Source organism: Coccinella septempunctata, chromosome 7, assembly GCF_907165205.1.
Source record: "Coccinella septempunctata chromosome 7, icCocSept1.1, whole genome shotgun sequence".
Classification (NCBI taxonomy): domain Eukaryota; kingdom Metazoa; phylum Arthropoda; class Insecta; order Coleoptera; family Coccinellidae; genus Coccinella; species Coccinella septempunctata.
In genome coordinates, this window is record NC_058195.1 from 28,962,336 (window position 1) to 28,975,276 (window position 12,941).

Here is a 12,941-nt window from a genome sequence, read left to right on the forward strand (position 1 = left end):
CATAATTCATTCCTCACTGAACTAATGCCATATAATGAATCTATGCGCATACTTACCCGCGCACACTTTCCCCAGTAAAACAAAATTTGAATTGACGTTCTTATAGAGTTGAGCTGGTAAGAGAACCTAAAATTTTTTATTATATATTTAGATTAATATTCGCATGATCGAATAACATATTGTTTAACACTGTCGGACTCGGAACTTGGACCTGGCAGAATTTGCAGAGATGCTAAAAACTAACAAGAAAACTAGTGAATTTGATTGATTGCAAATAAAAAGTTTACGAAACGTCGCACGGCGCACTCCTATGAAAAACTAATTTGGCGATTCTGCGCCCTTGCTTCACCCAAATGAACCCCTCTTTCATACATTGGATAGTCGAGATATACGCACTGCACACACTTACCCCCTGCGCTCAGTTACCCCGAATGACTCTACCGCCTGAATGCCGACACACGAATGCGTGGCAATGACTTCAAACTGGCAAAGGAGAGGTTCCGGTCTACCACCAGAGAACACTTACTCCCCAATAGGGTCTTCAATGCCTGGAATGGTCTTCCGACAGCAGTAGTGAACGCCCGCTCGGATAATGGCTTCAAGAGTACTCTGGACAGATGGTTCGCGAGTGTTCCTCTGTGAATTTATTTTGAATTCTTGAGTTTTATTTAAAGTAAATCTTTTTTCGTTTACATTTTTTTAACGGTGGCAATTCGTGCTAATTTCCTTTTATATCAGTTTATTGATGTAAATCTCAACGAGATAAATACCACATCGCCTCTTCCACTATTTTCGCTGTTATTTCATTATTATCAACGGATATTTTGAAGCGAGATTATAGGATCAAATAGTATTCGATACGGTCTACAAAATTAGTTGTCGCAACACCCCTCAACTTTATTCAAAATCAAGGGGTTGAAGTTACGAGGATGAAAAAAGCGCAAAAGCTGTGTCCCTTCGAATCAGAAATTGACGAGTCCGAGCGATAATCCAGATTTTCATTTTAAAGTCCAAAAATCGAAATGTTGAATTTTCGTTGGACCATCCTATACAGGGTCTTTCACGAGGAACCTCACCCATATTTATACGGGAAACTACTGAACGTATTTTCATGAAATTCAGCACTTATAAGTATTTCACGATGCTGATGAAATCTAAAATATTTTCAAGGCATGAGCACCTCCGGTTTTTCCGGAAATGACGTCAACTTCCGTTTTTCAAATTAGAACACCATTTTTTATTGCAGAAATAGATTCCTTAGAAAATTTCAAGTTATTTTGATGTAACATTTTTCAGTTTTGGTTGGAAAATTCTCTCTGAGCGGGAGTATTCGAAAAAAAAATCGAAAATAGAGCTCCGCTGAAACAAGAATAACTTCGAGGTTTTTGGATGGAAAATTTTCATTTTTGGGATTTTTCAAGATGTATCCACTTTAAAAATCGAAATCGCGATTCATGATACAGGGGGTGAAAAAATCGCTTTCAAAGTTAGGGATGACAAAATCGTGAAAAATCAATTTTTTCAAATTAGAACCCCATTTTTTTATGGCAGATATTGAATCTACGTTAAAAAATAATGTGAGTGTATGCATCACACCCTTGCCCTAAAGTGGATATTTTCTGAGTTATTCACAAAAAACTGTTTTTGTCTTGAATTTTCAGCTATTTCTTTTCCCTTCACGCCAAAAAGATGAAATTTTCAGGAACTGTTACTTAAACCATGTTTTAGATTTTACTACCCTAATATGCAAGAGAAAAAAGTTACAGGTTGTTCCTAAATAGATGGCGAATTTTGATTCGAATTTGTATCGGAAACCTCTTTATTTCAACTAATCGGCCATCGGTTTTGTCTCCAGTGATAAATAAATAATTCCTTATGAACCATATGCAAAAACTTACCATGTTTTACATTTTTTTTTTAATGATAGATATCATTAATTACATCTGCCAAATTCCTCTTTATTCAGTAGCATTTTGTGTTTACTATTAATTTGGTGATAATTCGTATTAAGTTATAAAATCGATCACTATGCCTAATTTTACCAATGAAGATTATTTAAATCTCATTCTACTTCATGGAGAATGTAATAAAGTTGTAGATAGAACGATTCGACTGTTCATTGAGAGGTTTCCTGACCGACCCAGACCAACGAGAGATACCATTAACAGAACCATGACAAACTTGAGAAATGTCGGATCTTTCGTCCCCTGACTGATAAAGAGGACTGCATAGAACGAGTCAGAAATGCGTTCAGGTTTGTTTTAGATTTTTAGATTCATAGTTTTGAAACGCAATTAGGTTTTTAAACACTTTTGCAGATCTCTTCCTCCCGATGAAATAAGAAGAGCCACGCACGAAGCATTCCTGAGACGTATAAATAAATGTCTAGAAATTAACGGTCAAAACTTTGAGCATCTTCTCTAGTTATAACTGCGAGAGTTTGCCATGGTTCTCCTAATAGTAACTTGAAGTCGGTTTCAAGAAGGGGTGAAAAATCTACAGCATGGTTCAAATAACAGTTCCTGAAAATTTCATCTTTTTGGCGTTAAGGGAAAAGAAATAGCTGAAAATTCAAGACGAAAAACAGTTTTTTGTGAATAACTCAGAAAATATCAATTTTAGGGCAAGGGTGTGATGCATACACTCACATTATTTTTTAAAGTAGATTCAATATCTGCCATAAAAAAATTGGGTTCTAATTTGAAAAAATTGATTTTTCACGATTTTGTCATCCCTAACTTTGAAAGCGATTTTTTCACCCCCTGTATCATGAATCGCGATTTCGATTTTTAAAGTGGATACATCAATCTTACATCTGAAAAATACCAAAAATGAAAATTTTCCATCCAAAAACCTCGAAGTTATTCTTGTTTCAGCGGAGCTCTATTTTCGATTTTTTTTTCGAATTTTCCCGCTCAGAGAGAATTTTCCAATCAAAACTGAAAAATGTTACATCAAAATAACTTGAAATTTTCTAAGGAATCTATTTCTGCAATAAAAAAAAAGGTGTTCTAATTTGAAAAATTAGCTCATGCCTTGAAAATATTTTAGATTTCATCAGCATCGTGAAATACTTATAAGTGCTGAATTTCATGAAAATACGTTCAGTAGTTTCCCGTATAAATATGGGTGAGGTTCCTCGTGAAAGACCCTGTATGTGGAAGACCTTAAACCGCATCAGAACAGGACATGGTGTATGCGCCCATAACCTCCATAATTGGGGAAAACAACCCAACCAAGGATGCGACTGCGTCGACGATCAAAACCAGAAACTCTATTTGAGGGATCAGTAACTAATTCTTTGTTGAAAATAGTGCACCTATTCCATGCAGACTGCCAAAAGTCTTTGTCCCTTATATTCGAATCAAGAAAAGAGTTGGACCATAAAGGTTTACGCGACTTCAGTCTTGGAATCGTATTTTCGGGAATATGGGATAGAATTGGGAACGAGTCGGGATAGGATCGGAATTTTTTCCAGGAATTCATAACCGTAGTCTGTCTACGAATATGAGGCGGTAAAATTTTTGAAAGAACTGGTAACCATTGAATAGGTGAAGATCTAATAGCTCCAGTTATGGTTCTCATGGAAAGATTCAGCTGTGCATCAATTTTTTGCACATGAGCAGCCGAAAAAAACAAAGCTAGGGCTGCCGTTCGAAGAGTGGCTGCATCAGCACCCCATGAAGTACCAGCTAGTTTATGGAGGATATTATTCAGTGGTATTTAATAGAATTAGGAGGTAAAAGATTGAAATAGTTCATCAATCGTTAAAATGTTCGAACTAATAACTAATTATGGTTATTGAACGCGCTCAAAAACTAGGCATCAGATTCTACAATAGGCGTTTTTCACCCTTGTGTGCTCTATCTCCCATTAAAATGATTCTCATCTCATCCGTAACACCCTGTATAATAATAATAATAATAATAATAATAAATTGATAATATATTAGCCCTCAGTAGGTAACGCATTCGACAAACGCCCGTTTGCACTTATTTGAGGTAGGTTTAACCACGGCCGTCTAAAGGGGGTTTAGAAGGCCGTGGTTTAACGTTGAGGCTTACTCATTTCTTTGGCAGTTACCACAGTATTCAGTGAAATAAGCATGACGTCAAGTCTGCCTCAAAAAAGTAGGCTCAAACGGTCATCAGAAACCAGAAACATATTTCGCAAAAACGTTAAGATATGATGGAAAATTTCGAATATAAATGACCAACAAGTTCTATTTTTAATTTCTATTTTTCATAATATGAAATGTATTCTGAAATTATTAATCTACTATCAATTCGTGCGTAAACTCTCAATAGTTCGGTCTTCAGTTTCTTCCTGTGCCATCAGCTCCTTCGGTGCTGACCTCAGCGTGAACACAACTGGTACTTCGCTCAAGGCGTGATTTCCGTTCTTCTCTAGGTGTCGTATCCAAGATAACAAAGAATCTTTGCTCGATGTTCCGGTAGCACATATAGCAAAAATAGTACCGTCATCTTGTTCATGAACAGTCTTTCTGTCAACAATGTGCTTAATGATTGGTGGTTTGAGATTGAAAAGAGGTACTTCTATATTTGTCACGTCATCCTCGTCATAGGAGTCTATGTCAGCTGGTGGTGGCCTTGGGTTAGCCCTTAATATGAAATAATTAACCTGTTTATCCCTCAACCAAACTCTGAAAGCACCTTCAACATACACCGGTTCTTTTGGATCATGTTTTTCCAGTAGAGAACGCTGGGTGGGAGATTGCGCATTTACAATCCATGTATCGTCTATAGAATCTTCTATGTCTTTTGTTCGGTACTCGGTGATCTCCACTTGGGGATCGACACCGCTTATTCTAGCTATAGCCATCTTTGCAAGTTCTAAAACGTCATTCGTCAGATCTGCAGGAACCGGAAACGGGTTGGCGTGTTTGAATTTTGGCATCCAGTACATCATTCTCCAGTACTTCCTGAGAGGAAACGCCCTCTTACCGAAGATGTTGATCAATAAATCTTGAATTTCGCGGTCCGGCATAACACCGTTATCTTCCATCTGCTGTAGAAGATCCAAAATACATTGCTGCTGCTTAGGATAATGCATGAATTCCGCTTGTAATATGTTGGTGGCAACGAATTTGCCTTTGGGTAATACGTCGATGAGAGAACGGTAAACCTCCAGATCCTTATGGACTCCAAATTCTTTCATGTGTTTCAGCGCAGAATGAATAAACTCTACGTGGCCTCTTCTGTACACCTGGTCCCTATTGATGAATATTTTCACCATTTCCAAATATGTGTTCTTGTTCTTATTTTCGATTTTCTCGAAGGCGCCGACTTGAGCAACAGCTTTGGTTCCTTCATTTTCAAACCTTGTCAGCGTGGTGTGAATGTATTTATTATGCGGATCTGTTGAAGCGATTCTAAGTGAATTTTGCGGGACGTTGATGTAATATGAGAAACTTGCTGAGAGTATTTTTGAATTCTTCAAAATCGTTTTCCTCAATGCCATCTTGCAGATCCTGCAACAGAAATATGAATGTGTATAATGTTTATTGAATATGTTCAAAATTTTATATAGAGAATAATAACTGGAACTAATGAACGGATTCTGAAAATTATTCATCCATTATGAAGCATTATACCCTGAGTAATATGGCGCGTTCAAAGAAACGGAGGCAAGAAACAGATTGCATAAAAAATCATTATCTTTCCTGTATCTCAGTATCACTAATGGCCGTTTGCACCGTTTGTCTAAACAACGATTATATTCTTAAACAACGTTTAATTCCTTAACCGGGTTGCACCGTTCCTAAACGTTGATTATAAGGCCCTTAAACGTTGTTTAAACTAATCGCAGAAATTTGCTCGATTAAACGTTGATTGAAGTAATACTTCAAATTCGATTGACAACTGTGTTTTCTATTTGTGTCGATATAAAATTCGAATTAATAATGGATGATTTGGAAGATGAGATATTACTTGGTGATGATCTTGATGCACTTGGCAATATCGAATTTGGATTTCCCAGATATTTTCCCCGTAGAAGAAATTATTTCGAAAGAATGGACCTCAATTTTTTCAGAAGATTTCGTTCAACGAAAGAAACCGTGTTATTTTTTTGCCATATATGGAGAATGATTTGGAATTTAATAATTAGTTATATTATACATATATAGATATTTCAGGAATAATATTGTTGACCCAATAAATCAATTGCTACCTACATTGCGGTTTTATGCTAGTGCTGGTCAGTTGGCTTCTGTTGATAATTTCATAAATGTAAATGTATCGAAAGTTTCAAGAATTATTGCTGCAGTTTCATTAGCAATTGGTGAATTATATTCCGAATTCATTACAATGACCAAAGATGAGGATATAGTGCAAATTCAACAGTCCTTTCACAAGAAGGCTCTTTTTTCTCGAGTAATAGGATGTGTTGATGCTATCCATGTTCGTACTTCAAATATTCAAAACAACACCGAAACTCCAAAAGAAATGTTCAAATTTTCCACCTTGACAACAGAAGTTTAGTCAGAAAACCTTGACTTCTTTTTCTTTTTAAATTATCTTCTATGATGTGCTTGGCTGAAATTTTGAAATTTTTATGGTGTGAGTGGTGTTGCCAAACCTATCTATGATTAAAGTAAACAACGATTATGATTCCACGGTGCAAACCGTCAACCGCTAAGCAACGTTTAAATATTAAACGTCGATTAGTTTAACCATGGTTACCAGCGAAACGGTGCAAACGGGCATAAAAGTTATATAAACAAGATTAATGCCCGTTTGCACCGTTTGTCTAAACAACGATTATATTCTTAAACAACGTTTAATTCCTTAACCGGGTTGCACCGTTCCTAAACGTTGATTATAAGACCCTATTGCCCGTTTGCACCGTTTCGCTGGTAACCATGGTTAAACTAATCGATGTTTAATATTTAAACGTTGCTTAGCGGTTGACGGTTTGCACCGGGAAATCATAATCGTTGTTTACTTTAGTCATCGATAGGTTTGGCAACACCACTCATAGCATAAAAAATTCAAAATTTCAGCCAAGCACATCATAGAAGATAAATTGAAAAGAAAAAGAAGTCAAGGTTTTGTGACTAAACTTTTGTTGTCAAGGTGGGAAATTTGAACATTTCTTTAGGAGTTTCGGTGTTGTGTTTTGAATTTGAAGTGCGAACATGGGTAGCATCAACACATCCTATTACTCTAGGAAAAGAAGCCTTCTTGTGAAAGGACTGTTGAATTTGCACATATCCTCATCTTTGGTCATTTAATGAATTTGAAATATAATTTACTAATTGCTAATGAAACTGCAGCAATAATTCTTGATCCTTTCGATACATCTACATTTATGAAATTATCAACAGAAGCCAACTGACCAGCACTTGCATAAAACCTCAATGTAGAGAGCAATTGATTTATTGGGTCAACACTATTATTCCTGACATATCTATATTTGTATATAACTAATTATTAAATTCCAAATCATTCTTCATATATGGCAAAAAAAAAACACGGTTTCTTTCGTTGAACAAAATCTTCTGAAAAAAGTGAGGTCCATTCTTTCGAAATAATTTCTTCTACGCGAAAAACATCTGGGAAATCCAAATTCGATATTGCCAAGTGCATCAAGATCATCATCAAGTAATATCTCATCTTCCAAATCATCCATTATTATTTCGAAATTTATATCAACACAAATAGAAAACACAGTTGTCAATCGAATTACTAACTAACTAAGTGCAACACCAACATTTTCGTTTGTAACATTTTCGTTTTTACCTCAGGGATAGTGGTAGAAAAACACCGCATTCCACTAGGTGCTACCTTCACGGACATCACTTTTCAATTTTTCACGAAAAGAATTATACAGTTGGAAAGTCCATCAATAGTAATTATTTGTATCACAAAAATTTGCGTATGTGACCTAAAACCTATAATGGGAAAATTACCCCCCCAAAATTTCTTCATTTTACATTTGCTTCCAATAATACATCTGGTACTTCGTAAGTAACTATTTGTAACAGAAAATTTCGTTTGTAACCTACACTACACTGTCTAAATAAAGTGAGGAACAAAATTGATAACTACTTTATTGAATGTTTTCCAGCAAAATTTTCGGACAGGTAGATTAGAATTTTTTACCACCTCAGCATAAAAATTTTACTACGTAATTCATTTTTACATTTCTACGGTACCAATTTTTCATACCATCATTCGCAGTTAGAAAGTCCACCGTTAGTAGCTATATGTTATTTAAGTGTTACAGATAGTTTCTAACGAAGTACTATTGGAAACGAGAGATTAACACAGAATTTTTGAAAATGTTGGTGCTGATTTCGCCTTTCGGCATTAAGGATTAGGTTAGAAACGAAAGTTTTGGTGGTGCCTATATCCCATTGTAAGTGCTGTTTCAAACAAAATTTGGCATTGTACGAATAGTTACTAACGAAGAACTACCTATTGGAATCAAAAGAGGAATTTAGAATTTTTAGTGCTAACTTCGCATTTTGGGTGTGCCATTTTTCGATTATAGGTTAGGTTACAAATAGTTACTAACGAAGTAAGTTCCAACTATATTTCATTTTCGCGAAAAATCGAAAAGTGAATGGTTGTAAAGTTAGCACCGAGCGGAAGCGGTTTTGTCCACGACTATCCTTGAGGAACAAACAAAAATTTCGATATGTATTTGGTGTTGTTACTAAGGAGTCACTAACTAATGCAAAAAACATTTTTGATTTTCGAAAAAGTGGGACTTTACAGACACAACAATGCTGCTATATTTGAGGCTATGCCCTTGTCCTACAGAAAAAAGAGTATTTTGAGGATCGATATTCGCAGTTTGACAATAATACAAAACAGTTGGAGTACCCCAATGTGGTGTGTTTTGTGCAGACATTTTTCATTCAATATGCTCATTCGTATTCGAGTATAATATAATGCAAACATAGGAAGGTACTGGTTCTCAAGCTAATGAAAAATAGGACAATGGTTCAAAGTGGTTATTCGCGCGGATGTAGTCCAAGTAGTGAATAATGGTCAAAATATGCGAGAAGAATCCTGCACTTTATCCACGATTATGAAAATATTATTATTTCACCTCGTTTTCAGTACCATCAGTATTCATTTAGATAACTCAATATCGGCTACGGCAACTTCTGACATTTAAATATTGCTATATACCAATATCTTCATGTTCACAGCCTGACCATGAAGTTTGATTGACAAGTGAATAATGATTCATTACTCACAAGTGATTAATGCATGTTTCATGGACATGGACAAACTATGCGTAATGGCTCAATAACTACATGTGATTTATGAATGTCATAATGCTCAAACCAATGAATGGGCTAATATCACTTTATGTATATAGATATTGAATAAACGTAGTAACAAATATATCATCTCTAGCCTTCACACTATCGCATTAGTTAAAAATTTCGAATTACATCTAAACAATGAATAATGTAGTTATCATCGCACTCTTAGGTCAGTAGGGAGAAAGGAAAGGGTGGTAGATTTCGAGATTTGCAGATTCGTGCGTAAGACCGATTTCCGTTCTCCCTACAACATCCCGAATTGTTCCCTCCTGAATCCCGAAATTCTTAAAACCCTTTCCTTTCCTTCCCACAGTTTTCAAACCAAACGGATCATCCCCGCGAAGAAAATAAACAAAACAGAAATAAACGACGGCCTTCAGGGCTTAAAAGTTTCGAGTTTGTGCGTGGAGAAGGACAAGAAACTGGTTACTTGGAAGGATACGGTCCAATCTCAACCGAAGGTTAGTATAAGTAGATAAGAACTTATGGTTGCCAAAGTTGAATTACATGTCCCCATCAGGTGCTTCAAAAACCAAGACAGAAAACTTTCATTTTTGTTTAGAATTTCAAACTCCAAAGAACAAAGATTGATTTTTATATTTTCATTGTTTCTGCGCAACAACCTCAAAAAGGCTCTTGTCCAAACTCAATGCAATCAATTGAATATGAGTATGTGACAAAGCCCAAAAAACCTTGGTATAATCAGCTTATTTCACTCATTTTGTAAAATGTCTGCTAAGGTTAAGTATCACCGTCTGAAAATTATCGATCAATTTGTCTACCTTAAGAGCAATGGTCAACCAAAGTAAACCGAAAGGTTTATCAACAATTGCCTAATTCTAAAATTTTGAGAACTGTATATTCTATAATTTTAACCTATAAAGCTCGATCGGTAATGCATATCCTTGGTTGCGTTCACAAACTTACTCTGAGAAAGCTCTGAGTAAGCTTTGATTACTCGAAGCGTTCATAAACGTACTTTTAGTCCCTCAAAGTATGCTCTCTGAGCATGGCCATACTCATACTCTACTCTCGGAGTAAGTTTGTGAACGAAACCCTTCGTCTCCGGGATACTTGGTCACGTGAACGTTGACCAATCGGAGGCCAACATGTCAACATCTTACGAGAAAAGAGCAGCAATTCTCTGCTTGCAAGTTATAAGTCCATTGTCACGTGACCCAATATCCGGGATGTGGCGGATATTATAAAGGGTGAATCTTTGGCTCGTAAAAATATTTTATCAGTAGATTTTTGAGGTCAAAAGAAGGAAATTCTTTGTCATCCTCTTCATTCACAATCTTTGTGATTGTGGATAAATTCAGCTAAAATATAAGTCGTTTCGATTCAGATGAAACATATATTCTTAAATTCACTTTACATTGAGTAGGTTCGCTACTGTCTGATATATTGTAGATATTAGAATATCAAAGTTACCTACTATTTGAATGAGCGGATCTGAATTATAAATAGCACACCCTGAAACCCTGTCTTCTCTCTTCTTCAATCACTTTCGGCATTTTTGTAATATTAATTGATATTAGTTGTGACAACAGCGTTTGATATAAACGACATTTCATGAGTGCCAACCTTACTTCGTAGTTATAAAAACCAACCGAGTGCTAAAATAAAATTGAATGTAGTAATATATATCCATTTTACGAAACAGATCAAATTCGATTTGATTAATTAATACATAATGACAGACGTAATTCTGCATGCTGTTACCACAGCCCTCTTGAAACAGTTTAAAAGGGCTGTGGCTGTTACCATGGGTTTCTCATCGTTGGCGTTCGGTGCATAGAGACATGGCAGAATTTAATTTACTCTACAATATATTATTATGCTTGCTCGAAAAACCCCTGCTATTTCTTTCCCGCACGCAAATGAATAGCAGGCGTTTTTCCCGCACCTTTTGGGAAAGTGAATATTTGCAACTTGAGATGCGTGCGGGAAGAAGGTTGAACGCGCACGCTTGTAGAAAAAAGTATTCTTTATATAATATTTTCTCGTATAATGCTCCGTTTTTCAGTAATTGGATGTGAAAATGTAAAAGTTGGGTACTTTGGCTGAATACAACTCTGTTTAAAAGATCCACAGTATGGGAAAAAAGTGTTTCTTATGTCCTCAAGAATCTACTGTTAAAATATTTTTAAGAGTCAAAGACTCACCATGTATAGATATAAAACGGAGGCGCAATAGAAAGTGCTCGGATCACTCCTGACGATGTCTCGCACTTCGTCACACTTTTGCGTATTTGTGGGTGCTGTGCAATGATTTTACATAATTCAAATAATGTCATCTACTAATTCGTGAATGTCTCTTCACTACTTCGAGTGATCCATTAATGAGATAAACAACGTTTTCCTACAAAAATCAAAGTAGTTTTAAATCATCTTTATAATTTTATTATACTTTTTCATATTGTCTATGATACGCCACTTTTTATGAACTCGGCCAATTGAACTTGGCCTGGCCGCCTTTTACGTTTCACCCTTTCACTTTGCTTTGAACTGCATTGGGCCTCCTTTCTATATCTTCTTGGTCGAGGCTTTATGTCTAAAGCCCGTTTGCAACAGCCGAGAATTCTCTAGAAAATTTACTCGAGATTTCATGCGCCGTGAATTATGTACCGTTACATACGCACTTTCGGTAGAATTCTCTGTTCAGTTGCGTACAAAATAATCTCTGCCGTTTTCTTGCCAGAATTTTGTAGAGAATTCTCCAGAGAATTTTCGGCTGTTGCAAACGGGCTTTACATATACCTACATTATCCTCCTTCCCTCTAATCTCTATAATAATAAGAAGGAAATTGTTTATCTGATCGTCTCGAAATTTAGAAGTAATTACTACATTTCGTTGCCAATTGAGGTTACATTTTACGAATTAAAAAAAAAGTATGGATCATTCAGATGAAAATATTGAAATTTTTTATTTTGAGCAGGAACTTCTTCAGTTGTGGCCTTATTACACTCAATTATTCATTCATCAAGTATCATTTCCTGTAATAAAATATAATGAGCACCTAATAGCATCATAACTTTTATATTATTACCAAAGTCCAAAACTATGTTGGTGCCTTTTTTTTGTGTTAGAGTACTACAACACCTTTTTATAGTACTTCGATGTAGCCAACTTTTCCAACATCCAACAATAATTTGGATTAAATTATCGACCAATAGATGATCTGCAAATGCTCATGATAAGTCAATTATTTAAAATTTCAAGATAATCAACGAGAAGGGATATCGCCTTAAGAGGAAGGCAATGAATAAAAATAAGAATTAATTCAGATGCAAACCAAATGCGAATACTTTTCTTGGATCGAGCGTACTCTGACTATTCATTCATTCACTATCTTTTATATCTGCTGGGTAACTAAGACCATGGACACAGCTCTTATTTCGTTTGCTGATTCCAAATGAATGGGTCTTGTCGATGTCAATAATCAACAGGATTTCTTCACTTCAGGAAAAATTTTCCATAAAAAACGCGTGTTCCAAAACTCATAAACGTAGAAATCTCAAAATATCCATCCAATCGTTATTAATTTCCACCCTTTTAACTCCACAAATAACAATACGCTTAACTATACTATTCTCTATAAGACTCTTTCAAAACGTTATTTTTGGAGCTCCAA

At 35.7% G+C, this 12,941-nt stretch overlaps 2 protein-coding genes across 4 annotated transcripts in view; one reads left to right on the forward strand and one right to left on the reverse strand.

Moving 5' to 3' along the window:
* LOC123318046 overlaps positions 1-12,941 on the forward strand; it is an 84,525-nt gene that overhangs the window by 47,961 nt on the left and 23,623 nt on the right. For all 3 annotated transcript variants that reach the window (XM_044904730.1, XM_044904728.1, XM_044904729.1), the window contains one exon: positions 9,618-9,765. In XM_044904730.1, coding sequence (XP_044760665.1) covers positions 9,618-9,765 — 148 coding nt within the window. The remainder of the gene's footprint in view (positions 1-9,617; positions 9,766-12,941) is intronic.
* The window catches only part of LOC123318048 (evolutionarily conserved signaling intermediate in Toll pathway, mitochondrial-like), a 48,848-nt gene continuing 40,127 nt past the window's right edge, over positions 4,221-12,941 (reverse strand). The window contains exon 2 of the mRNA XM_044904731.1: positions 4,221-5,491. Coding sequence (XP_044760666.1) covers positions 4,282-5,481 — 1,200 coding nt within the window. The 5' untranslated portion in view covers positions 5,482-5,491 and the 3' untranslated portion in view covers positions 4,221-4,281. The remainder of the gene's footprint in view (positions 5,492-12,941) is intronic.